A 27,915-nucleotide genomic window follows, 5' to 3' on the forward strand; every position below is an offset into this window, starting at 1 on the left:
CTCACAGCCTCGGGCTGTCACCTCTCCCTTCAGACAGGTGTCCCCCACTCTCAGGCAGGTGGCCTCCCTCACCCTCAGGGAGACCCGGTCAGGCAGGTGCCAGGCTCCTCCTCAGTCAGGCTCCCCCTCCAGGCAGGGGACACCCCCACCCCCATGCAGAGATGCATCCCCCTGAGCACTGGTGACTGCTCCTGACCCTGAAAAGGCAGATGGGGCATCCAGGGAGACAAGCTGCTGGGGCAGGGGAGGCGGTTTCCCGAAGGACCCTGGACACAGGGTTGGGGTGCACGTGGGGCCCCATGGGAACATAGTACAGAGGCAGGCCCTGCCCGGTGCCTTGGGGGCCATCCTGGAGCAGAGTGCCAGGGTCTGGGCTCAGCTGTGGGGTCCCCAGCCCCCCTGTGGCCTGCACTTCGGGGCCACCTGACTCCGCAGAGGCGGGCTGGTAGCAGAACGTTCCTGGCGCACACTGTGGCCGGCGTGCAAGTGAGGCTTCTGGCACCTTCCCTTCCCCCACGTTTGTCCAGATGCTGGTGGGAGCAGGGAACACCCAGATGGACAACGTTCTGGCACTTTCCCCAAGTTGCTCTTGAGATCAACGAGTACATAAGGAGCAGCGTCTGGGGGCGCAGGGACCTCGGGTGAGCCCCAGGTGGAGGCGGCCCCAGGGCCTGGCTGCCTTGGCGGAACTCTGCCTGTTGGAGAGCAGGCAGGAGGACTTCCCGCAACATGAAGTCACGAGGGGGGAAGCCTTCCTGCTGGGAAAGGCCTCCCCCCCAGTGCCTGGTGGAGCAGCTTGGGGCCCTGCTGGGGGGGATGCAGTGCAGGTGGGGAGAGGAGCCGAGAGGCGCGTGCGGGTGGCTGGGGCACGCTGACCCTCCCTGAGGAGCCCTGCTCTCTGCTCACGTGGGTCCGGCAGACACGCATCCTGTGAGGGGCGCTCTGTAGGCATGGGGCCTGCTGACATGCACCCTGCGTCTCCTCACCTATAGGTTCAAGTTCCTGCGAGAAACGATGCTTCTCTGTGCCTTGCTCCTCGCCGTTGGCTGGCCGTTGGTCAGCAATCAAAATATATCAACTTGTAAGTATCCCCTCTGGCTGTCTGGGAGGCGATAAGAATTTATGTGTTATCCAGGGTCAGAGGAAGAATTTGAGTGCAATTCCTGTCATCTTAGCCAGCAGAGCCCTCCGTCGTCAGTGGGCACAGGGTGAGCTAGGAGAGGGTCCGGAGGGGGTTTCTAGATGCGGCCCTTCCTCATCTGGAGTGGGCAGGAGTGGCTGAGTCCAGCGGCATCTGGGTGGGCACCGGCCTTCTAGGACTGTCAGGCTTCCTTAGACGGATGAAGCTTATCTGCAGAGCGCAGGGTTCCCTCACTTGGTGTCTGGGAACAGGAGCAACTCCTGGCTTCTGCCCCCAAGCTAATCCTGCCTGTAGCAGGGTGTCACCTGCCAGGGGAGGGTGTAGCCGACTGGTAACAGGGCGGAAAACGCTGGAGCCTGATGCTGCTTAGTTTTCTCTCAGGGACCTACAGTTTGAAATGCCATGACTGTTCGGTCATCAACACCTTCAGCTGTCCAACTGTCCGGGTATGTGCCTATGAAGTCAGGCGCTGTCTGATAGTCTCTATTCGTAAGTACCTGTCTGTCTTTCCTACACTTTGTGATTTAGTGAGTTGCAGGGAGCAGGTCCAATCTGTTCTTTCTCTGTACCCAGTCCCATGGCCCTTGGCCTGCTCTACCCACATCCTGGGAGCACATCCCAGGCACTAGGCTCTAACTGCCACCTCTTGGTTGTACCAAGTGCCGATGCCCGCACTGGGGACTCGGGCAGGAGCTAGGATCTGTCCTTTGTCCCTGCAGGGGGCACCTGTAGTGTGCAGGTCTCGGCCTCTCAGTAATGCGGCCATGTGGCTGGAATGGCCCTTGTGGTTCTTAATAGGATTGCAAGAGGCCCTCAGCAGTAACCATCAGGGGACTTTGAAGTGACAGGGGTTGTCACTTACAAGTCTGGAGCTTACAAGGCGCTCCTGGAGGCACACAGCGATGTCCTGGGTAGTAGAGAGAGAGGTCATGGGCTGGGGATTCTGCTTTTATTGGGGTCAAGGGTGGGGACCCAGGGTTTCTTGGGCCCATCTTTTATTGGTGAATTTAAAACATGAGCGTGGGGGGTACGCCTGAGAGGCTCGGTCATTAAGCGTCTGCCTTCGGCTCGGGTCATGATCCCAGGGTCCTGGGATCGAGCCCCGCATCGGACTCCCTGCTCCACAGGAAGCCTGCTTCTCCCTCTCCCACTCCCCCTGCTTGTGTTCCCTCTCTCACTGTCTCTCTCAAATAAATAAAATCTTAAATAAATAAAACATGAGAGTAGGAATTGAAAGCGCGGGAAGAGAAAACACAGGACACCCAAGTGGTCACCTATGGAAACCAACCAAGATCCCTAAAGCAAAGGAGCCTCGGGGTGGGTGGTGTGGGGCTGCTGGCTCTTTATCTGGTCCAGTGGCTGGTGACTTGTTTATTCCAGATAGCCATCTTTGAAGTGGATGGCTTAGCAGTCAGGGCTTGTGGGGCACTTGCATTACAAAAGGAAAAAAGACCCACCATCAGGGCTACACTCCCTCTGGGAGACCTGGATGAGTTGTGCATCCACACGTTGGGATGACTGCTCCTGAAGTGGGCTGTGGACTCTGTTTCCAAGCACCTCACCCTCTGTGGCTCTGGGGTAGACTTGGCCCAGAGAGAGCTTGCCTGAGGTCTGCAGGCTGAGGTGAAGCAGAGACTTGCTCTGGAAGGTCACTGTGGTTTTCCACAGTGGCGGATAGCAGGGGACTCTGGCGTCTCCTCCCTTTATCCTGCTGCGCGTCCATCCCTTCATCCCCATTGCCGGGCCTTTGGACCAAGAGTGCTTCCCTTTTTTAAAAAAAATTTTGTTATGTTAATCGCCATACATTACATCATTTTAGTTTTTGATGTAGTGTTCCATGATTCATTGTTTGTGTATAACACCCAGTGCTCCATGCAGAACGTGCCCTCTTTAATACCCATCACCAGGCTAACCCATCCTCCCACCCCCCTCCCCTCTAGAACCCTCAGTTTTTCAGAGTCCATTGTCTCTCATGGTTCGTCTCCCCCCCCCATTTCCCCCCCTTCATTCTTCCCCTCCTGCTATCTTCTTCTTCTTTTTTTTTTAGCATATATTGTATTATTTGTTTCAGAGGTACAGATCTGTGATTCAACAGTCTTGCACAATTCACAGCGCTCACTATAGCACATACCCTCCCCAGTGTCTATCACCCAGCCACCCCATCTCTCCCACCGCCCACCACTCCAGCAACCCTCAGTTTGTTTCCTGAGATTAACAATTCCTCATATCAGTGAGGTCATATGATACATGTCTTTCTCTGATTGACTTATTTCACTCAGCATAACACCCTCTAGTTCCATCCACATTGTTGCAAATGGCAAGATCTCATTCCTTTTGATGGCTGAGTAATATTTCATTGTATATATACACCACTTCTTCTTTATTCATTCATCTGTCGACGGACATCTTGGCTCTTTCCACAGTTTGGCTATTGTGTACATTGCTGCTATAAATATCGGGATGCACATACCCCTTCGGATCCCTACATTTGTATCTTTGGGGTAAATACCAAGTAGTGCAATTGCTGGGTTGTAGGGTAGCTCTATTTTCAACTTTTTGAGGAGCTTCCATACTGTTTTCCAGAGTGGCTGCACCAGCTTGCATTCCCACCAACAGTGTAGGAGGGTTCCCCTTTCTCCGCATCCCTGCCAACATCTATCGTTTCCTGACTTGTTAATTTTAGCCATTCTGACTGGTGCGAGTTGATATCTCATTGAGGTTTTGATTTGGATTTCCCTGATGCCGAGCGATGTTGAGCACTTTTTCATGTGTCTGTTGGCCATTTGGATGTCTTCTTTGCAGAAATGTCTGTTCATGTCTTCTGCCCATTTCTTGATTGGATCATTTGTTCTTTGCGTGTTGAGTTTAAGAAGTTCTTTATAGATTTTGGATACTAGCCCTTTATCTGATATGTCATTTGCAAATATCTTCTCCCATTCTGTCAGTTGTCTTTTGGTTTTGTTGACTATTTCTTTTGCTGTGCAAAAGCTTTTTATCTTGATGAAGTCCCAATAGTTCATTTTTGCCCTTGCTTCCTTTGCGTTTGGTGATGTTTCTAGGAGAATTTGCTGTAGCTGAGGTCGAAGAGGTTGCTGCCTGTGTTCTGCTTTAGGATTTTGATGGACTCCTGTCTCCCATTTAGGTCTTTGAACCATTTTGAGTCTATTTTTGTGTGTGGTGTAAGGAAATGGTTCAGTTTCATTCTTCTGCATGTGGCTGTCCAATTTCCCAACACCATTTGTTGAAGAGACTGTCTTTTTTCCATTGGACATTCTTTCCTGCTTTGTCAAAGATTAGTTGACCATAGAGTTGAGTGTTCATTTCTGGGCTCTCTAGTCTGTTCCATTGATCTATGTGTCTGTTTTTGTGCCAGTACCATACTGTCTTGATGATGACAGCTTTGTAATAGAGCTGGAAATCCGGAATTGTGATGCCGCCAGCTTTGCTTTTCTTTTTCAACATTCGTCTGGCTATTCGGGGTCTTTTCTGGTTCCATACAAATTTTAGGATTATTTGTTCCATTTCTTTGAAAAATGTTGATGGTATTTTGATGGGGATTGCATTGAATGTGTAGACTGCTCTAGGTAGCATTGACATCTTCACAATATTTGTTCTTCCAATCCATGAGCATGAAACGTTTTTCCATTTTTTTGTGTCTTCCTCAATTTCTTTCATGAGTATTTTATAGTTTTCTGAGTACAGATCCTTTGCCTCTTTGGTTAGATTTATTCCTAGATATCTTATGGTTTGGGGTGCAATTGCAAATGGGATCGATTCCTTAATTTCTCTTTTTTCTGTCTTGTTGTTAGTGTATAGGAATGCCACTGATTTCTGTGCATTGATTTTATCTCCTGCCACTTTACTGAATTCCTGTATGAGTTCTGGAAGTTTTGGGGTGGAGTCTTTTGGGTTTTCCACATAAAGTATCATATCATCTGCAAAGAGTGAGAGTTTGACTTCTTATTTGCCAATTTGGATGCCTTTTATTTCTTTTTGTTGTCTGATTGCTGTGGCTAGGACTTCTAATACTATGTTGAATAGCAGTGGTGATAGTGGACATCCCTGCCGCGTTCCTGACCTTAGGGGGAAAGCTCTCAGTTTTTCCCCATGGAGAATGATATTCGCTGTGGGTTTTTTATAGATGGCTTATGATCTTGAGGTATGTACCCTCTATCCCTATACTCTGAAGCGATTTAATCAAGAAAGGATGCTGTACTTTGTCAAATGCTTTTTCTACATCTATTGAGAGGATCATATGATTCTTGTTCTTTCTTTTATTAATGTATTGTATCACGTTGATTGATTTGCAGATGTTGAACCAACCTTGCAGCCCGGGGATAAATCCCACTTGGTCGTGGTGAATAATCCTCTTAATGTACTGTTGTATCCTATTGCCTAGAATTTTGGTGAGAATTTTTCCATCCATGTTCATCAAGGATATTGGTCTGTAATTCTCCTTTTTGATGGGGTCTTTGTCTGGTTTTGGGATCAAGGTAGTGGTGGCCTCATAAAATAAGTTTGGAAGTTTTCCTTCCATTTCTATTTCTTGGAACAGTTTCAGAAGAAGAGGTATTAGTTCTTCTTTAAATGTTTGGTAGAAAACCCCTGGGAAGCCATCTGGCCCTGGGCTTTTGTTTGTTGGGGGATTTTTGATTACTGCTTCCATTTCCTTAGTGGTTATAGGTCTGTTCAGGTTTTCCATTTCTTCCCGGTTCAGTTTTGGTAGTTGATACATCTCTAGGAATGCATCCATTTCTTCCAGGTTATCTAATTTGCTGGCATAGAGTTGCTCATAATATGTTCTTATAATTGTTTGTATTTCTTTGGTGTTGGTTATGATGTCTCCTCTTTCATTCATGATTTTGTTGATTTGGGTCATTTCTCTTTTCTTTTTGATAAGTCTGGCCAGGGGTTTATCAATCTTGTTAATTCTTTCAAAGAACCAGCTCCTAGTTTTGTTGATCTGTTCTACTGTTCTTTTGGTTTCTATTTCATTGATTTCTGCTCTGATCTTTATTATTTCTCTTCTCCTACTGCGTTTAGGCTTTATTTGCTGTTCTTTCTCCAGCTCCTTTAGGTGGAGGGTTAGGTTGTGTATTTGAGACCTTTCTTCTTTCTTGAGAAAGTCTTGTATTGTTATATACTTTCCTCTTAGGACTGCCTTTGCTGTATCCCAAAGATATTGAACAGTTGTGTTTTCATTTTCATTTGTTTCCATGAATTTTTTTTAAAGATTTTATTTATTTATTTGACAGAGAGACAGAGAGAGAGCACAAGTAGACAGAGTGGCAGGCATAGGGAGAGGGAGAAGCAGGCTTTCTGCTGAGCAGGGAGCCGGACGTGGGGCTCGATCCGAAGACCCCAGGATCATGACCTGAGCCGAAGGCAGCCACTTAACCATCTGAGCCACCCAGGCACCTGTTTCCATGAATTTTTTAAATTCTTCTTTAATTTCCTGGTTGACCCATTCATTCCTTAGTAGGATGCTATTTAGCCTCCATGTATTTGAGTTCTTTCCGACTTTCCTCTTGTGATTGAGTTCTAGTTTCAAAGCATTGTGGTCTGAAAATATGCAGGGAATGATCTTAATCTTTTGGTACCAGTTGAGACCTAATTTGTGACCTAGGATGTGATCTTTTCTGGAGAATGTTCCATGGGCACTAGAGAAGAATGTGTATTCTGTTGCTTTGCGATGGAATGTTCTGAATCTATCTGTGAAGTCCATTTGGTCCAGTGTGTCATTTAAGGCCCTTATTTCCTTGTTGATCTTTTGCTTGGATGATCTGTCCATTTCAGTGAGGGGGGGTGTTAAAGTCCCCCACTATTATTGTATTGTTGTCGATGTGTTTCTTTGCTTTTGTTATTAATTGGCTTATATAATTGGCTGCTCCCATGTTAGGGACATAGAAATTTACAATTGTTAGATCTTCTTGTTGGATAGACCCTTTAAGTAGGATATAGTGTCCTTCCTCATCTCTTATTACAGTCTTTGGTTTAAAATCTAATTTGTCTGATATAAGGATTGCCACCCCAGCTTTCTTTTGGTGTCCATTAGCATGGTAAATGGTTTTCCACCCCCTCACTTTCAATCTGGGGGTGTCTTTGGGTCTAAATTGGGTCTAAAATGAGTCTCTTGCAGACAGCATATTGATGGGTCTTGTTTTTTAATCCAATCTGATAGCCTGTGTCTTTTGATTGGGGCATTTAGCCTATTTACATTCAGGGTAACTATTGAAAGATATGAATTTAGTGCCATTGTATTGCCTGTAAGGTGACTGTTACTGTATATTGTCTGTGTTCCTTTCTGGTCTATGTTGCTTTTAGGCTCTCTCTTTGCTTAGAGGATCCCTTTCAATATTTCTTGTAGGGCTGGTTTCGTGTTTGCAAATTCCTTTAGTTTTTGTTTGTCCTGGAAGCTTTTTATCTCTCCTTCTATTTTCAAGGACAGCCTAGCTGGATATAGTATTCTTGGCTGGCTGCATATTTTTCTCATTGAGTGCTCTGAATATATCATGCCAGTCCTTTCTGGCCTGCCAGGTCTCTGTGGATAGGTCTGTTGCCAATCTAATGTTTCTACCATTGTAGGTTACATATCTCTTCTCCCGAGCTGCTTTCAGGATTTTCTCTTTGTCTCTGAGACTCGTAAGTGTTACTATTAGATGTCGGGGTGTCGACCTATTTTTATTGATTTTGAGAGCGGTTCTCTGTGCCTCCTGAATTTTGATGCCTGTTCCCTTCCCCAAATTAGGGAAGTTCTCTGCTATAATTTGGTCCAATATACCTTCTGCCCCTCTCTCTCTCTTTCTTCTTCTTCTGGGATCCCAATTATTCTAATGTTGTTTCGTCTTATGGTATCGCTTATCTCTCTAATTCTGCCCTCGTGATCCAGTAGTTGTTTATCTCTCTTTTTCTCAGCTTCTTTATTTTCCATCATTTGGTCTTTTATATCACTAATTCTCTCTTATGCCTCATTTATCCTAGCAGTTAGCACCCCCATTTTTGATTGCACCTCATTAATAGCCTTTTTGATTTCAACTTGGTTAGATTTTAGTTCTTTTATTTCTCCAGAAAGAGTTTCTCTAATAACTTCCATGCTTTTTTCAAGCCCAGCTAGTATCTTTAAAATCATCACTCTGAACTCTAGTTCCGACATCATACTAAGGTCCGTATTGAGTAGGTCCCTGGCAGTCAGTACTGCCTCTTGTTCTTTTTGTTGAGGTGATTTTTTCCGTCTTGTCATTTTGTCCAGAAGAGAATAGATGAATGAGAGAACAAAATGCTAACAGGGTAACAACGTCCCCAGAAAATATACTCTAAACAAATCAGAAAAGACTGAAGCCGGGGGAAAAGAAAGGGAAAGAAAGAAAAAAAAAGAAAAAAAAAAGAAATAGATCAAAACAAACAAAAACAGAACAAAACAAAAAAAACAGAATATGAACAAATATGATCAGGCTGGTGCATAGATCAGAGCCACACACTAGATTTTGGGTGTATTTTGGTCTGTTAGAAGAAAATGCCCCCCAAAATTTTAAAGAAGGAAAAGCTTATATATGTACAAAAATAAGGGTTAATACGATGAAGGGATGGAATGCGACTGTAAAGATGAAAAGTATAAAAAACTTTATAAAAGGAAGTGATAAGATAAGTTGTTTGAAAAAAGAAAGAAGAGGATTTTTAAAGAAAGAAAAAAAAAGGGGAGAGAATGTGATCAGGCAGGAGACTAGAACAAAACCATACACTAGGGATTTAGGGTATATTTTGATGTTAGAAGAAACTGTATCTCAAAATTTTAAAGAGAGAACTATATATATATATATATATATATATATATATATATATATGCCAAAAATAAGGGTAACTACTATGAAGGTATAGAACATGACTCTAAAAATGAAAAAACAAAATGTTTTTTAAAAAAGGGATTGATAAGATGTTGGTTGAAAAAGGGAAAAAGAAAAATTAAAAAAAAGACAGTTAAAAAATAATTAACTTTGAAAGACTAAAGAATCATGGTAAAAAAGCCATGGATTCTATGTGCAGTATTCCCCTAGCGCTGTAGTTCTGCCGTTCTCATTGATCGGTAAACTTGGTCTTGGCTGGCTGTTCTTGCTGATCTTCTCGGGGAGGGGCCTGTTGCGGTGGTTCCCAAATGTCTTTGCCGGAGGCGGAATTGCCCCACCCTTGCCGGTCCGGATTAAGTAATCTGCTCGGGTTTGCTCTCGGGAGCTTTTGTTCCCTGCAAGCTTTCCGTACAGCTTTGGAGGCGGAGAGTGAAAAAGGCGGCCTCCCAATCTCCGCCCCAGAGGAGCCGAGAACTGGGGGCCCTGCTCCTCAGTGCGCCCCCAGAGAAAAGCAGTCAATCACTCCCGTCTCCCCGGTCTCCGGCCGCACTCCGTGCTCACCCGGCCTGTGACCGCGCCTTTCTATCTCTGGCACCCAACCCTGTGAGGAGTCTCCAAACCCAGCAGATCCCTGCCGTGCGCTCCCACGCCGCTCCTCCCGGGGGAGGAAGGGGAGTCTCCCCGGATCTGCCGCTTGTTGGGTCCCTGCTGGAAGCGCAGTGGCCCTACTGTGCCGCGGATCATGGTGTATGACAACCCCGAGCTGAGAGCCCACGCCTCGGCTCCGTCTCTGCAGCCGTTTCCCCGCTCGGATACCCGGGAGCTCTGCCACACTCAGGCACCCCCGGTCTTTCTGTGACCCCGAGGGTCCTGAGACCACACTATCCCACGAGGGTTCCCCCTCCGCTCAGCCACTGGAGTGACGTCCCTCAGCGGAGCCAACTTCTAAGAGTTCTGATTTTGTGCTCCGCGGGTCTCTCACTTGCCAAAGGGGCCGCCGGAGGCCCCCTCCCCCACCGTCTATCCTCCCGAATATTGCCTTGGATTCACTTCGCACGTCCTACCTTCCAGAAAGTAGTCGCTTTTCTGTTCAGAGAGTTGCTGCTTTTCTTTTCTTCGATCTCCTCTTGAGGTTGTAGGTGTTCAGAATGGTTTGATCCCTATCCAGCTGAATTCCTGGGACCAGAGGAAATCCAGGTCTCCTACTCCTCCGCCATCTTGCTCCTCCCCCTCTCCCAAGAGGCGGTTCCTAAGAGCACAGTCGTTGCTTGGCTGCTGGGCTGCAGAGGCGACAGGTGTCAGGCGAGCACTTCAGACATCTCTGTAAGAGTTCTCTCTGCATGGCCCGGAACGGGAGAAGCATGGGTTCGATAGTTTCCTGCCAAGTGGGCTCTTCCCCCCAGCCTCAGCTCCAAGTATTAGACCTGGTTCTGGACTATCCTTCTGATCGCCAGCCTGCCCTTGATACACGTCCATCTCTCAGCTCCTCCCCCACTCATGGAAGCTAGAACACCTGGATTTAATAACTGACCCCCATAGGGCTTCAGGGGCTCAGTTTTCCCGAGTGGCCCTGGTGGATACCGAGACAATGAGTTGACAAGAGCCTTCAGAGGGCTGGAATGCTTGCATATTTTCCCCTGCAGGATATTTGCTGACTTCTGGGGTTGTGCAGGTAAATGGAACACCTCTTCGGAAAAATTCTGAACCTCAGAGACTGAGCTTCGACCCACGCTCAAACTCAGTGATGTCTCAGTGATGGACAGACACAGTCCCCGGAACACAACAGAGACCCCAGAAAGAGTTCCACACACATATGCCCGAGTGATTTTGGGCAACGGTGCAAACACAGTCGGTGGAGAAAGATAGCCTCTTCAACTTGATCGGGCAAAAGTGAATCTTGACCTAAACCTCAAATCGTATTCAAAACTTACCTCCAAAGGATCATGGGCTAAATGTAAAAGGTAAAATCTACAACTTTTAGGAAAAGAGAGCACAGAGGAGAAAGTCGTTGGCATCTGTGGCTAGGCAAAGAGGGCCTAGCCTTGATGAGAAAGCACGACCAATAAGAAGGGAATTGCTGACATGGGACGTGCACCAGTGATCAATATTTCCGTGTGGAAGGCCCTGTTCAGAAGAGGGAAAGGCAGGCTCCAGACCGGGAGGAAAAGCGCACAAACCACATATCCAACAAAAGACTGATGTCTTGAGCATATATATACACAGCTCTCACAATTCAACAGCAAAAATGCAGCCAATCTCATTAGAACAAGGCCAAAGACATGAAGAGATATTTCACCGATGTGGATTCATATGTAGCAGGTAAACCCATGAACAGATTTTCAATGAACATCTTTGGCCACTAGGATAATGAAAATTGACAAACAGTGTTAGATATCATGAATCAGAGTGGCCAAAGTAAAAAAGAGTGACCATCCCAAATGCTGGCCAGGATGGTAAAGAAACCAGATTTTTTTTTTTTTTAAAGATCTTATTTATCTATTTGACAGAGAGACAGCGAGAGAGGGAACACAAGCAGGGGGAGGGGGAGAGGGAGAAGCAAGCTTCCCACTGATGCAGGGCTTGATCCCAGGACCTTGGGTTCATGACCTGAGCCGAAGGCAGACGCTTAACGACTGAGCCATCCAGGTGCCCCAAGAAACCAGATTTTCATACCTTGCCAGTGACAATGAAAAATGGGGCAGCCAAGATGGGGACCACCGTCCAGTTTCTTAAAAACTAACCGCACAGCTACCATACATCCCCAAAATTGCACTTCTGAGGGTTTCCCCCAGAGTAATTAGATAAAACAATGCATGGTTGTTGATGGCAGATTAATTTGTAACATGTCACCCCCAGACTTATCCTGGGTGTTCTTCAGTGCGTAAAGGGTAAAGAAACCATGGTACATCTGCCCCGTGGGTATTCCTCGGCAGTAAAAAAGAGCAGATATTGATACATCAACCTGAATGAATGTCCCGGGAATTACGCTGCACAAGAAAGGCCAACTCCATGGTCCATGGTCCCTGTTAGAGGCCATTCTTGAAATGAACAACTTAGAGAAGTGGACCCCAGATTAGTTTTGTGCACATGGGGAGGGGCGTCCATGGCAGGGCATTTGGGTGGGAAAGATGTCAGTGCGTCCATGTGAGGGATGATTATGGTGATACAACTGTTCTTTCTCCTTACTATTTTAAAAGCCAGTGGCCTGGTTGTGATAGTGTACTACGGTCTTGCAAGATGTTATCATTGGAAGTGACTGAGTAAAGTTATACAGGATCTTTCTGTATTTCCTGCAAGTGCTTTTTATATCCAATTGTCAAAAGTAAAACGTTTAACGGAAAAGCAATTTAAAATCTAACATACCATTACTTACATTAACATTAAAATGGCTACACTTAGAAACCCAAGACTTTCGGAGTACACAGAAATTAATATATTCTGCTTAATAGAGGCATGCTTTAAAATGAGAATGTAGGGACGCCTGGGGGGCTCAGTCAGTTAAGCGGCTGCCTTAGGCTCAGGTCCTGATCTCAGGGTCCTAGGATCGAGTCCATGTCGGGCTCCCTGCTCAGGAGGGAGTCTGCTTCTCCCTCTGCCTGCCGCTCCTCCTGCTTGTGTGTGTGCACTCTCTCTCTGACAAATAAATTTTTAAAAAACTTAAAAAATAATAATAATAAAATGAGGATGTAGGGGCTCCTGGGTGGCCCAGTTGGTTAAGCGTCTGCCTTTGGCTCAGGTCATGATCTCAGGGTCCTGGGATCGAGCCCCGCGTCAGGCTCCCTGCTCAGCGGGTAGCCTGCCTCTCCCTCTCCTCCCCACCTGTGCTCTCTCTCACTCTCTCTCAAATAAATAATTAAAATCTTTAAAAACTAATAAAATAAAAGGAATGTAAAAAGTTTGCAAATAAAATATAGAACGTGGTATACAACTTAAATATTGGCCAAAGAAAGCTCTTCCGCCCACACTGAGGCAAAGGAACATTAACACAAGAACGTCACTTGTGTGAAGAGCATCACTGTATGGAGAGGAAGGTGTAAGAAAACCTGGAAGAAACCGCCGTGTAAATGCCCACACGCCCAATAACAGGATGAAGATACACACAGAAAAATCCTCCATAGAATTTAGGAACTGTAGGTAGATCCACAATCACAGCGTGATTGTTGTTAACACATCTCCCCATAGCTTCTAGGTGCCAGAGCAAGGAGGCAAAACTTACTGCAGCTTACAGCCCCGGTGGAAGAAGTCTTTCTGTAAAGGGTCAGAGAGCAAACGTGTTCAGCTTTGTAAGCCATCTAGTCCAAGTTGCAAGTACCCAGCACTGCCCGTGAGGAGGTGGAAGCAGCCACAGAGGATGGGGACACATAGTGATCATCCCTATGTCCCAACAAATCTTGACTGCTAGACGCAGCTGGTGGACCGGGGTTGTCCCGCAGGCTCTTGTTTGCTGGCCTCAGCTCCAGAAGGTCTGAGCGATGCCGTTTACAGACCAGGAGTGATCGTTATATATATAGCAGCAGAGCCACACAGGAGCAAGTACACGCGCTTCACAAGGTCGCTTCTGACGTTTGCAACAAGGACTGAAATTATTTAGAGTTCCTTCTCTGTTACGGTGGAATTAAACTAGAAATCATGACTCAGAAGAGAACTGGGAAATCCTCCACTTCTTAGGAATTATGACCAATCACCAAAAGAGAAGCCACAACAGAAATGAGAAAATATTGAGGTCTCAACGATTAGAAAGCTATGACATGGGAAAAACGAGTGGAGAGCAGCTAAAGCGGTGCCGAGAGCCAAATAGGGAACACTCCCAGCATCTAGTAGAGGAGATAAAGGGTGAAAAGGCCCTAGGCTTCCACTCAGGAAGGTAGGAGGAGAATAGGAAATCCACCCAAAGCAATGAGGAAGGAAATGTAAAGAGGATAGCAGAAATCCTTGAAATAGGAAGACAAAAACAACACAAAACAGATAAGATCCCCACAAAGCCAATAGCTGGTTCTTTGGAAGGATTCATAGTATTGGTAAAACAGTAGGAGAAATCAAAGGCAGAAACATAAAATTCATAATTTCATTATCAGAAATGAAAAGGGAGGCAACCCTGAGACCGTACAGACCTTGAATAGATAATAAGAGCCATTATGAATAGCCTTCTTGTGATCAATCTGAGCTGCGTGATGAAATGAACAGTACCTTGAAAAACACATTTTAACTACATCTGACCCACAATGACATCGTAAAGCTGAAGTGTCCTGACTCATTTCTGGAAAACCTACCCGAGTAGAGAGTGCTTCTCTGGCAAATTCCCCACTAGCTTTATAGGAGAAATCAGCCCAATCTTCACAAACGCTTCCAGAGAATAAACAAGGAGGATTGCTCCCCAACACATTCCCCCTGCCCGATGACAGCCTAACCCCAACCCAAAAGCCCAGCGAAGACATTGGAAGAATGGAAATCACAGATGATCCTCTCTTATGACCAGAGATATAAAAATACTAGCCAAATCGGAATAGAATCCTACTGTCGATAAGTTATACCCCACCCAATATGATGCAGTATCCTGCATGGGGTCGTGGACACAGGAAAAGAATGTTAAGGAAAAATGAATGAAATCTGAATAAAGTGTGGAGTTGAGTTAATAAGAATTTATCAGTGGTCATTCATTGTGTTTGACAGATGTGCCATAGGACAGTAAGTAATGAGAGACTAGAGGGGATTGGGTGTGCGGTGTGTAGAACACACACACGCACAGTCAGGCGATGGCCTGGATCCAAGGTCAGTACTCCAAGATCAGTTCAAAAAAATCAATTGTATTTTTATGCAACAACAAATTCAAGATGAAATTTTCAGGAAACCCGTAGCATTTTAAAAAGCACCACAATAGCTAGAAAGAAATGCAACCAGATCTCTCCAAGATTTCCACATCGAAACAGCAAAAAACGCAATTGAAATGGAAGACTTAAATAAACGGATACACCAGGCCTATGGATGGTGAAACCTGGTAGAGGTAAGATGGCTGTTCTCCCCAAATTAATCTAAAATTTCCATGATATTCCAGTCAGAGTCTCAGCAGGTCAATGTGGGTGAGTGTGTGTGTGTGTCTGCATGTGCGCCCGCGCATTTGCGAGTGGGTGTGCACGTTGATTCCAAATATCCGAATGTTTATGGAAATATGAAGGGCTAGGAATGCCCAAGGCAATCGTGTGGAAGAGGAGAAAAGCAGGAGGACTTGCACTCTTAACTCTCAAGATTATTTATATCATTTCGCCAATCATTTTGACAGTCTGATGTTGGTGTCGTGGTTGAAAAATAGACCTGTAGAGGAGAAAAGAGATCTCACAGGTATCTAGTTACATGCTTTCTGACAAGGTTGGCCCTGCAGGTATTGGGGAAAGATGCTTGTCTGTACTCACCACTGGTGGGTAGATGAGATCTTACTCGCTGTATCTACTTGACACAAAAGAAGCAGCTTCAGGTGCTTTGCGGATCTCCATGTAAATACTAAAAGAGCCCGGGGCTACTAGGTACTTATCCAAAGAACACAAATATAGTGATTTGAAGGGGCACATGCACCCCAATGTTTATAGCAGCAATGTCCACAATACCCAACATATGGAAAGCGCCCAGATGTGGATTGACAAATGAATGGATAAAGAAGATGTGGTCTATATATACAATGGAATATTACTCAGCCACCCAAAAGAATGAAATCTTGCCAATTGCAATGACCTGGATGTAATTAGAGGGTATTAACTAAGTGAAATAAGTCAGAGAAAGACAATACCATATGATCTCACTCATACGTGGAATTTAAGAAACGAAGCAGGTGAGTGTAGGGGAAGAGAAGAAAACATAAAATAAGATGAAAGCAGAGATGGAAGCAAACCATAAAAGACTCTTAACTGTAGGAAAGAAACTGAAGGTTGCTGGATGGGAGGTGGATGGGGGATGGGGTAACTGGGAGACAGGCATTAAGGAGGGCACTTGCTATGATGAGCACTGGGTGCTGTATGCTACTGATTAATTAAATTCCACCTCTACAACTAATAATACACTACGTTACCTAAATTGAATTTAAATAAAATTTTTTAAAATGTTAGTTGAAAGATGCCCTCTAGTGGTGCCTGGTTGGCTCCAATCAGTTAAACTTCTGCATTCGGCTCAGGTCATGATCCCAGCGTTCTGGGATTGAACCCCTCATCGGGCTCCCTGCTCGGCAGGGGAGTCTGCTTCTCCCTCTCCCTCTGCCTCTCCCCCAGCTTGTGCGTGCAATCACTCTCTCTCTCATTCACTCTCTCAAATAAAAAAAAAATCTTTTTAAAAAGATGCTTTCTAAAATAAAAAGAATGAGGGTTTTTTTTTTTAAGAGAAATGTAGAAGAATATCTTTGTATCCTTGGATAATTACGAATAAGAAAACCGAACAATATAGTGCTGGTCACGTGGGAAAAGTGGCAAATGGGATTACATAAAAATTCACTTCTATCCCCGAGAAAATACGGAAAGACTGTGAAAACGATGCCACAGATGAAGAGAAAGCCCGTCAAAACACTGTCTGCTCAGGAGCTTGTATTCAGTATATAGAATGAACTTCGTCCTATAAATGAACAATTGAACAAGCAGATCATTGGGTAGAAATTCGAGCAAAAAGGCTTGAAGTCTGTTTACCAGAAAATGATACCCAAATGGGTAATACATCTTTGAAAAGATGCTCAACGTCATCGTTTTTGGTGGAAACGCAACTCAAAACCATGATACGGTAACCCCAAAAGAATGATTAAACATTCACAACACTCCACACCACAAACACTCATGAAGTGGCAAGATTTCAAAGTGTACATGATCCTTTGGAGTGTAAATAGGTACAACCGTTCTGGAAAACTCTCCAGCGGCATCTGCTAAAGCCATACATATGCATCGTAAAGACTCAGCATTACCACCTATAAAGAACTCACACACGCTCACCTCAGGAGGAGGACAAGAATATTCCTTGCAGCACTCTTTGGGGATAGACAAGAGCCAGAAACAATCCTAATGTCCATCAACCATCAACCGTGGAATATTCATCAGTGGAAAAGTATACAACTATGAGAGTAAACAATATACAACGGGGCCATAGCAGGGGTGGATTTCCCAAACACAAAGTAGAGAAAAGAAGCCAGACACCAAAAGAAACAATGCAGGATTCATAATCACAAAGTTCAACAACAGACAAAATTAACATACAGGCTTACAAATCGAGACATTTCTTATCTTTGGCCTTTGCTGTTATAGCGCCTGATGGAGGGACAGAAGCAGGAAACGAGGGTTTTCATCCAGTTCTGTTTCTGGACCTTGAAGTTGGTTATATGGTTATGAGCAGCACTTCATGAAAATCCACTCGGCCATCGACTTACGAATATGCACTCTGCAGTACGGTACTGAACTTTCTAAAGTCCGTTACATGGCAAATAAAGAAAAGCAAGTGACTGGAGCCGGTTGTTCGTTCCTTCTCTTTAACCCCAGAGCCATGAATGGATACATCAACTGTGGCAAATTCCAGGGAGAAAGTAAGGTGTAAACACTGGGGTCACCAGGGGAACAGAACTCATGAATGAGAGCCGAGGAATTGAACTCAAGGACTCTCGAAGGAGGCCTCAGAACGAGCCAGTGGCATTGGTTGGCCGAGGCTATTGGGTGTGTCCACCAGGGAAGGTCATCACAGTAGTTTGGGACCCTCCTTGGGACAGAGCGTCCAGTCTGTGCAGGGGAGCAGGTTGGCATTAAGCGTGCATCGACGTTTATATGTTGGGCCGGGAGCTGGGAACATCTGGCCGAGGGGCACTCCCAACTGCAGAAACTCAGGTGAGGGCCACACTTCCAGGGGCACTGCACTTCAGGGGCTGTGTGATCCTGTGGGACAGAAGCAATTCTATTTATAGAGCCCTGGAATTCTTAGGACAAATAACGAACAGGGCATTTCATGTGTACAGGCATGCGCCAAGGTGCCATCCTACTATTTAGAGAGCCCGAGGCAGAGGCGAGGTGGCAGTGTAGACAGAAAAACATCTCCAGAAGTTGTTCAAGGAGGAACCAGACCCTCTAGTGGCCTTACTTGGACATCTTTATCAGTGAAGAATTCTAGGCAACGTAGCATTTGCGGATGTAGAATGTGGGCATGGAGCTAGTTAGTACTGGGTGAAGTGTGCTTTGATATTTGCAAGCAGAAAACTGAAATCAATTATTTTCATCTCTATCTCTAGGTTTGAATGTTCGGGAACTATACGTCTACAAGAACTGTACATCCAACTGCACTTTTTTATATCCATCCCAAACACCTCCTGAAGCCCCAAGAGTCCTTAAAACTAATAGTTTTTATTTTGTTCACTGTTGTAATAGTATGACTTGCAATGAGGGAGGACCTACTAATTTCGAGAGGGATATCCTACCCGATTATACAATTGAAGAGGAGTTAGAAGGAACTGTGCGCCTGGGGGAGTCAACCTTTTTCCTGAGTGTTGCCTCCATCCTAGTCAGCAATATACTGACATGAGAAGCCCTCTTGGAGGGCCTGATGTCTCCCCCCATTCCTCAGAGCAAGTTCACTCTCCTTTCCTCCCCTGTGAGCCAGGGACCCTGACCCACAGGCCTCCCAGTTGGCCGGTTACCCCTTTCCAGCATATTTCAAGAGAGAAATAAAGAACATCATTGTTTGGGTACTGCTTACCCGGAGATTTCTTTGTGGTTTTAGCTTTTGATCTGTTTGTTCCTCTTTAGACATCATCTCACAAGTAGACCAAAACTTCTTGCCACTTTAGCATACAGAGATCGAGTCTTCAAATGAAAATCAGAACAGTTACAGGGGACAGCGCACGTGTCGGCTGAAAGAGCGGTCCCAGCTATGCCCAGACCACAGGCAGCTGAGGCCACCTGAGGTTCCATGCTTCCGGTTTCAGGTCGGGACGATGGTCGCAGGAGGGTGCTTGGCGATAAGGTAGCACATAGACAATGAGCGCCTGACATTGGGCACTGTGCCCGGTGCCTTTGTGTGGGTCAGACAAGTCGTGCATGAACCGGAGTCCTCCGTCAAAATGGCACCTGTCTTCACGCCGGCGAGAGAAGGTTTCCTCAGATGCTGACCTCTGAGAAGGGCAAGGGGCTCAGGGCCAGCTGGTGAGTGCCTTGAAATGGCAGGGGGACTTCTGGGCTGCTGCTGTCATTCTCATTGCACACAGGGTCCGGGTCAGAAAAGAGACGTGAAGGGAGCACAAGAGCTACACCTTCTTTCGCCCTCGTCCTCTCCTCCTTCTCTAAACCTGATTTTAAATCAGATAAAATTATCACAACAGAAAATTCATCATTTCAAAGGGTGTAATTCGGTCTTTTTTAGTATATTCACCATGCTGTGCAGCCATGACAGCGTGCGACACCAATGCTTAGTTCCCTGCTCAGATTATGACCAGTCAGGAGGCTGATACTGTTTCAGTCTTTCCTCTTCTAGAAACTATAAATAACCACAAACATGTAAAAAAGAATATGCATGCCTGAGCTGGACATCTCCAAAATCCGGAAACGAGTAGAATGACGGGCAAGGGAGCAGCCCGCCCAGCAGCCCCGGGGGTCAGGGAGGGTCCGGTTCTATGGGGAAAGGATGCGAGCCATAGGGCCCAAGCAGGATTAGAAGTTGCGATGGGAACCCCACTGAAGGGCAGGACTCTTTTTTTTGTTAAGATTTTATGTATTTGAGATCGAGAGAGAGCAAGAGGTGGGGGTGGGGCAGCGGGAGAGGGAGAGGCAGACTCCCCGCTGAGCAGGGAGCCCAGTGCAGGGCCGCATCCCAGGACCCTGGGATCAGGACCCAAGCCCAAGGCAGACACCTAACGGGCGCAGCCCCCCAGGCGCCCCAGGGCAGGACTTTGAAAGACTCTGCCTGTACCAGGAGAAGAGAAGGAAGCTGAGTTCCAGCCACCCGTTCCCGCCTGAGAACCAGGATAAACGCCCTCGCGTTGGCTTAGGACTCTTGTCCCTCGCGTCTTCGGGGAACCCCCAGGCTAAGTAATGAACACAAAAGGTGGCCCTGGGCAGGGGACCATGCTTGGGTGACTGGAAGGAGCCAGAGAATCGCTCAGGTGCAGCGCAGCCTCAGCCCAGGCCCCCTGCCCGAGGAACACATGTCCCGGTTGTGGACATCCGCGATGTTAAAGGCAAGGCTATTTCTGCACGGGAAGTTCTGACGAGGCACAGGAACGAGGATCATTAAGCGGGGTCCCTCCAGATCACCTGGAGGATTTTCAGAAAGAGCCCAGTGGACATCCGCAGCCAAAAGCCTCAGGGAATTCCAAGCGGGACACACGAAAAGGGACTTCCACGGAGCGCTGGACAGTGAGACTGCAGGAGCGCTGTGGCCCAAGAGACGACCTTGACCGCGAGATGCTTTACTGCGAGGTTGTTTCCAAGATGTGTGCGGTCACTCCCAACACCATGTCCTTCGATGGGAGGGAAGGGGTGCGGGGAGGGCCCGAGGAGCGGGGTTCGCGTGGCGCCTCTGCCATGGATGAGCCGCGAGGCTCTGCAGCTGGATGGATTCTCCGAGCCTCGGTTTCCTGGCCTGGGCCACACGGGTGAGCTCAGTGCTCCCCTGCCAGGGCTGCTGTGAAGAGGAGGGAACATGTGTGCCCCGCGGCACAGAGGGACACACACAGGCTCCCTCCAGGGGGGCGGCTTCTATTCCAGGCCTGCCTGCCATCTCGCGTCACGACACAGAGCAGGGCCTCAAATAGGTGACTTTTGAGCGGCGGGAGAAGCAACCCGCGTTCATCGAGCGCCTGCTGAAGCAGAGAGCTGGGCACCTTCCAGATGCCAACCTTGCTGTGTCCTCCCCAGGGTCTGTGAGGTGGGAGTTCTCGAACAGAATGCCCCCGGGAAGAACTCGAGGCTCAGAGGGATGAAGGGCTGGGCGCGATGGAAAGGCCGGGCCCCGGCTTGTGCCCGTGTGCCCGCAGGGTCTGGAGCCCCTCTTCTCCGTGGCTCCATGGCCCCTTCAGCCGTGCCTGGCCGGGGCGGGGAGAAGCCCACACTCCTGGCAGCAGTCCTCCTCCACTGCCAATGAAGCCAGGAGGGTGAAAATCCTTTCCCTCGTCCAGGGAATCTGCGCGGGAACAGAGGCCCGAGGGGCGCCGGGGTGCGGGCAGGGCTGGCTCAGCCAGGGTGCGGCCCCGCCTCCCTCCCTGCCTTGCTGTGAGCTCAGGGTCTGGTTAATGGTAGGTCAGCAAATACTTACCGGAATTAGGGCCTATCTAGTTTTTCTCAAAAGGGAATAATAACATAAACTGACATATAAAAAAATTGGAGAGCAACGTTCTGAGACATCGGGACTGAAAGTGGGTGGCTGAGGAGACCAGCTTATGGAAGCTTATGGAAGATGCGTACTGATACAGGGCAGACCGCGAAGAGTTGGACAAGGGGAAATAATGGGGTGCAGGAAGAAAGTAGTAGAGGTTTATTTGTATTGATTTTTATTTTTTTAAAATATTTATTTATCTACCCTAGAGAGAAAAAGGGGGGCTATTGAGAGGGGTAAAGGGAGAGAGACTCCCAGGCAGACTGCCTGCGGAGCATGTAGCCCAACAGGGTAGGGGGTCGATCTCAGGACCCCAAGATCACCACCTGAGCTGAAACTAAGAGTTGGACAATCAACCGAGTGCGCCACCCAGGCACCTCTATTTATAAGCATGTTTTAAAAAGGATTTTACTTATTTGTCAGAGAGAGAAAGAGCGGGTGAGCAGCAGAAGAGGGAGAAAAATGCCCCACGCTGACCAGGGCGCCCCATGAGGAACCCAATCCCACGACCCTGGGGTCATGACCTGAGCTGAATGCAGATGGTTAATGTACTAAACCACCCAGGCGCCCCTATCTGTATTCATTTTTAAGTGAAAAATGAAGCTTTAATGATTTCACCTGTCCCGCAAAGAATAGCTTTTACAAGAGAGCTACATAATTAGGGGAGTGGGCTTACCATATGTTCTGGAAGGAATGTGTGTGCTGCTAAATGTTTGGAGACCATCGCTCTGTCGCCTGTAAATCACCCAAGAACTTCTGGCCACACGAAGCTGCCCCCACCAAAGAGGCGTCTGGAGGCCCAGCACCATCCAGCAGTGGTGTGGCCAGGGCTCAGGAATTCAGAGGCAGCGTGGCAGCACTTCCGGAGGTCCCGCCCACGTTCCCGGAAATGTGTGGGGTGCAGAGTGGAGGCTTAGGACTGGCGCTAGCCCCAGGCCGACTTCACGAGCTCCTAGGGAAAAGCTATTGGCACGATGAACTGAAGATGAGGTGAAGCCAGAAGAGTGCCGTGCAGCCAGTGCTGAACCACGCTGCCCCTAGCAGGTGCACGGCGACTGCATGGGTGCCCAGGCCTGGCTGGCGGCTCATCAAGAGCCCAGTGCTGAGCCCTGGGCCATGGCCTGGATGGGCAAGAGTCCCGTCCTTACAGAAGGATGTCGCGCACTCTCATCACAGAATACAGGTAAGAACCCTATGATCATCAACATTCACTTAACATGATTTTCTAAAAATTCCAGAATAGAAGAGAATTTCAATCATTTAATAAAAGTTACCTCCCTGAAACCTGAAACAAACACCAAAACTCAGAGAATTCATAGAACCTTTCTGGTATTACCTCATAAATACCTGCTAAAATACTAAAATTTACAAAAGACACAAGGAAACAAGATACAATGGATAAGGAGAAATAGACCACCAGGGGTGTCAAACACTGAAAACAATAGATACAGGATACAAAGTAAATTTTTTTAATTAACATATAATGTATTATTTTGTTTCAGGGGTACAGGTCTGTGATTCATCAGTCTTACACAATTCACAGCACTCACCATAGCACATACCCTCCCCAGTGTCTATCACCCAGCCTCCCCATCCCTCCCATGCCCTTCCACTCCAGCAACCCTCAGTTTGTTTCCTGAGATTAAGAGTCTCTTATGGTTTGTCCCCCTCTCTGGTTTTGTCTTGTTTCATTTTTTTCCTCTCTTCCCCTATGATCCTCTGTCTTGTTTCTCAAATTCCACATATCAGTGAGATCCTATGATAATTGTCTTTCTCTGATTGACTTATTTCGCTTAGCATAATACCCTCTGTTCCATCCACGTCGTTGCAAATGGCAAGATTTCTCTTTTTTTTGTCGGCTGCATAATAGTCCCGTGTGTGGTGTGTGTGTGTGTGTGTGTGTGTGTGTGTGTGTGTGTGTGTGTATACCAACTCTTCTTTATCCGTTCATCTGTCGATGGCCATCTAGGCTCTTTCCTAGTTTGGCTATTGTGGACATTGCTGCTATAAACACTGGGGTGCACATGCCCCATCGGAACACTACATTTGTATCTTTGGGGTAAACACCCAGTAGTGCAATTGCTGGGTTGTAGGGTAGCTCTATTTTCAACTTTTTGAGGAACCTCATACTGTTTTCCAGATGGCTGCACCAGCTCGCATTCCCACCAACAGCGTAGGAGGGCTCCCCCTTCTCCTCATCCCTGCCAACATCTGTCATTTCCTGACTTGTTAATTTTTGCCATCCTGACTGGTGTGAGGTGGTATCTCATTGTGGTTTTGATTTGTATTTCCCTGATGCCCAGTGATGTGGAGCACTTTTTCATGCGTCTGTTGGCCATTTGGATGTCTTCTTTGCAGAAATGTCTGTTCATGTCTTCTGCGCATTTCTTGATTGGATTATTTGTTCTTTGGGTGTCAAGTTTGATAAGTTCTTTATAGATTTTGGATACTAGCCCTTTATCAGATATGTCATTTGCAAATATCTTCTCCCATTCTGTCGGTTGTCTTTTGGTTTTGTTGACTATTTATTTTGCTGTGCAAAAGCTTTTTATCTTGATGAAGTCCCAATAGTTCATTTCTGCCCTTGCCTCCCTTGCCTTTGGCGGTGTGTCTAGGAAGAAGTTGCTGCGGCCGAGGTCGAAGAGGTTGCTGCCTGTGTTCTCCTCAAGGATTTTGATGGATTCCTGTCTCACATTTAGGTCTTTCAACCATTTTGAGTCTATTTTTGTGTGTGGTGTAAGGAAATGGTCCAGTTTCATTCTTTTGCATGTGGTTGTCTAATTTTCCCAACAGCATTTGTTGAAGAGACTGTCTTTTTTCCATTGGATAGTCTTTTCCGCTTTGTCGAAGATTAGTTGACCATAGAGTTGAGGGTCCATTTCTGGGCTCTCTGTTCTGTTCCATTGATCTGTGTGTCTGTTTTTGTGCCAGTACCATACTGTCTTGATGATGACAGCTTTGTAATAGAGCTTGATGCCCGGAATTGTGATGCCACCAGCTTTGCTTTTCTTTTTCAACATTCGTCTGGCTATTCGGGGTCTTTTCTGGTTCCATACAAATTTTAGGATTATTTGTTCCATTTCTGTGAAAAAAGTTGATGGTATTTTGATAGGGATTGCAGCCTGGGTTTAGGCTCTATTTGTTTGCTCTGGGTAGCATAGACATTTTCACAATATTTGTTCTTCCAATCCATGAGCATGGAACGTTTTTCCACTTCTTTGTGTCTTCCTCAATTTCTTTCATGAGTATTGTGTAGTTTTCTGACTACAGATTCCTTGCCTCTTTGGTTAGATTTATTCCTAGGTATCTTATGGTTTTGGGTGCAATTGTAAATGGGGATAGATTCCTTAATTTCTCTTTCTTCTGTCTTGTTGTTGGTGTATAGGAATGCCACTGATTTCTGTGCATTGATTTTATATCCTGCCACTTTACTGAATTCCTGTATGAGTTCTAGCATTTCTGGGGTGGAGTCTTTTGCGTTTCACATAGAGTATCATGGCAGGTGACATGATAGCAAAGAGTGAGAGTTTGACTTCTTCTTTGCTGATTCGGATGCCTTTTATTTCTTTTTGTTGTCTGATTGCTGAGGCTAGGGACTTCTAGAACTATGTTGAATAGCAGTGGTGATAGTGGACATCCCTGCCGCGTTCCTGACCTTAGGGGGAAAGCTCTCAGTTTTTCCCCATGGAGAATGATATTCGCTGTGGGTTTTTCATAGATGGCTTTTATGATATTTAAGTGTGTACCCTCTATCGCTACACTGTGAAGAGTTTTAATCAAGAAAGGATGCTGTACTTTGTCAAATGCTTTTTCTGCATCTATTGAGAGTATTGTATGGTTTTTGTTCTTTCTTTTATTAAGGTAGTGTATCACGTTGATTGATTTGCAGATGTTGAACCAACCTTGCAGCCCAGAAATAAATCCCACTTGGTTGTGGTGAATAATCCTTTTAATGTTCTGTTGGATCCCATTGGCTGGTATTTTGGTGAGAATTTTTGCATCCATGTTCATCAGGGATATTGGTCTGTAATTCTCCTTTTTGATGGGGTCTTTGTTTGGTTTTGGGATCAAGGTAAGGCTGGCGTCATAAAATGAGTTTGGAAGTTTTCCTTCCATTTCTATTTCTTGGAACAGTTTCAGAAGAATAGGTATTAATTCTTCTTTAAATGTTTGGTAGATTTCCGCTGGGAGGGCATCTGGCCCTGGACTCTAGTTTGTTGGGAGATTTTTGATTACTGCTTCAATTTCCTTGCTGGTTATGGGTCTGTTTAGGTTTTCTATTTCTACCAGTTTTGGTAGTTCATATGTGTCTAGGAAGGCATCCATTTCTTCCCGATTGCCTAATTTGTTGGCATACAGTTGCTCCTAATATGTTCTTATAATTGTTTGTATTTCTTCAGTGTTGGTTGTGATCTCTCTTCTTTCATTCATGATGTTTATTTATTTGGGTCCTGTCTCTTTTCTTCTTGATAAGTCTGGCCAGGGGTTTATCGATCTTACTATAATTCTTTCAAAGAACCAGCTCCTAGTCTCGTTGTCTGTTCTACTGTTCTTTTGGTTTCTACTTCATTGATTTCTGCTCTGATCTTTATTATTTCTCTTCTGCTGCTGGGTTTAGGCTCTATTTGCTGTTCTTTCTCCAGATCCTTTAGGTGTAGGGTTAGGTTGTGTATTTGAGACCTTTCTTGTTTCTTGAGAAAGGCTTGTATTGCTCTATACTTTCCTCGTAGGACCGCTTTTGCTGCATCCCAAAGATTTTGAACAGTTGTGTTTTCATTTTCATTTGTTTCCATGATTTTTAAAAATTCTTCTTTAATTTCCTGGTTGACCCATTCATTCCTTCATAGGATGCTCTTTAGCCTCCATGTATTTGAGTTCTGTCCAACTTTCCTCTCGTGATTGAGTTCAAGTTTCAAAGCAGTGTGGTCTGAAAATATGCAGGGAATGATCCCAGTCTTTTGGTACTGGTTGAGACCTGATTTGTGACCCAGGATGTGATCTATTCTGGAGAATGTTCCATGTGCAGTAGAGAAGAATGTGTACTCTGTTGCTTTGGGATGGAATGTTCTGAATATATCTGTGAAGTCCATCTGGTCCAGTGTGTCACTTAAGGCCCTTATTTCCTTGTTGATCTTTTGCTTGGATGATCTGTCCATTTCACTGAGGTGGGTGTTAAAGTCCCCTACTATTATTGTATTATGTCAATGTGTTTCTTTGATTTTGTTTTTCATTGGCTTATATAATTGGCTGTTCCCATGTTAGGGACATAAATATTTACAATTGTTAGATCTTCTTGTTGCATAGACCCTTTAAGTAGGATATAGTGCCTTCCTCATCACTTATTACAGTCTTTGGTTTAAAATCTAATTTGTCTGATATAAGGATTGCCACCGCAGCTTTCTTTTGGTGTCCATTAGCATGGTAAATGGTTTTCCAGCCCCTCACTTTAAACCTGGAGGTGTCTTTGGGTCTAAAATGAGTCTCTTGCAGACAGTGTATCGATGGGTCTTGTTGTTTTTTTTTTTTAATCCAATCTGATAGCGTGTGTCTTTTGATTGGGGCATTGAGCCCATTGACATTCAGGGCAACTACTGAAAGATATGGATTTAGTGCCATTGTATTGCCTGTAAGGTGACTGTTACTGTATATTGTCTTTGTTCCTTTCTGATCTATGTACTTTTAGGCTCTGTCTTTTCTTAGAGGACCCCTTTCAATATTTCTTGTAGGGCTGGTTTGGTGATCACAAATTCTTTTAGTTTCTGTTTGTCCTGGAAGCTTTTTATCTCTCCTTCTATTTTCAATGACAGCCTAGCTGGATGTAGTATTCTTGGCTGCATATTTTTCTCATTTAGTGAGAATATATCATGCCAGTCCTTTCTGGCCTGCCAGGTCTCTGTGGATAGATGTCTGCTGCCAATCTAAAAAGTTTAACGAAATCGGAGGAAAACTAGAGGGGCAGGTGACTGCCATATCCGCAGGAGGCCATGGGGCGAGCATGGCCCCTCCCCAAGTAAATTTGCTTAAAGAAGAATAAGAGCATAGAAAACATGACAAAAGAACAAGATACAGTCAAAAAGTATTAGCGGGATTTCCCTGAAAGAAAAAAAAATCTACGGAGAACGCCTAGGAATGAGAAATAAAAGAGTAGAACATAGAAATTGGGGGATCAGTGAAATATTACATACTACACATAGGTGAAGAGTGAGTAAGAAACTGCGGTGTCAGCTGTTAACCTCACAGCAGTGATTTTGCCAGCAAAATAGGCGTTTCAGAGAATTGCAGCTCAGGACGAGCAAGCGACAGGAGAACCACAGGCTAGTCTCACAAACAAAGGGGAGGAACGTTACTTTAGGGTGAAGAAGGAGGAAGTTGGGAGGGTGGTTTTGAAGGAAAGTCCGCCGGAGGCTAGCAGGGCTTCAGGCTGACGCTGGGTTCTGGCAGCTGAGCTGCAGGGGCGGTGGATTTCGTGTGGGAGCCCCATCTTTTTTTTTTAAGATTTATTTATTTATTTATTTGACAGAGAGAGAGAGAGACAATGAGAGAGGGAACACAGGCAAAGGGAGTGGGAGAGGGAGAAGCAGGCTTCCCGCCGAGCAGGGAGCCCGATGCGGGGCCCGATCC

General features: G+C 45.9%; 1 protein-coding gene across 1 annotated transcript; it reads left to right on the top strand.

Annotated features, from left to right (window-relative positions):
• The first annotated feature begins 729 nt into the window (after nucleotides 1-729).
• Nucleotides 730-18,507, top strand: GML (glycosylphosphatidylinositol anchored molecule like). Its single transcript, XM_078071652.1, has 4 exons — nucleotides 730-827; nucleotides 993-1,081; nucleotides 1,523-1,630; nucleotides 18,218-18,507. Exons 1-4 carry the CDS (start codon nucleotides 730-732, stop codon nucleotides 18,505-18,507), a joined length of 585 nt encoding a protein of 194 aa, XP_077927778.1.
• Nucleotides 18,508-27,915: the final 9,408 nt, after the last annotated feature.

This window comes from Halichoerus grypus, chromosome 5 (genome assembly GCF_964656455.1).
Source record: "Halichoerus grypus chromosome 5, mHalGry1.hap1.1, whole genome shotgun sequence".
Classification (NCBI taxonomy): Eukaryota; Metazoa; Chordata; class Mammalia; order Carnivora; family Phocidae; genus Halichoerus; species Halichoerus grypus.

Coding starts and splice junctions, on each gene's coding strand:
- GML (XM_078071652.1), top strand. CDS start 730: ATGAAGTCACGAGGGGGGAAGCCTTCCTGCTGGGAAAGGCCTCCCCCC. Junction 1,082..1,522: donor CAATCAAAATATATCAACTT/GTAAGTATCCCC, acceptor GTTTTCTCTCAG/GGACCTACAGTTTGAAATGC. Junction 1,631..18,217: donor CTGTCTGATAGTCTCTATTC/GTAAGTACCTGT, acceptor CTCTATCTCTAG/GTTTGAATGTTCGGGAACTA.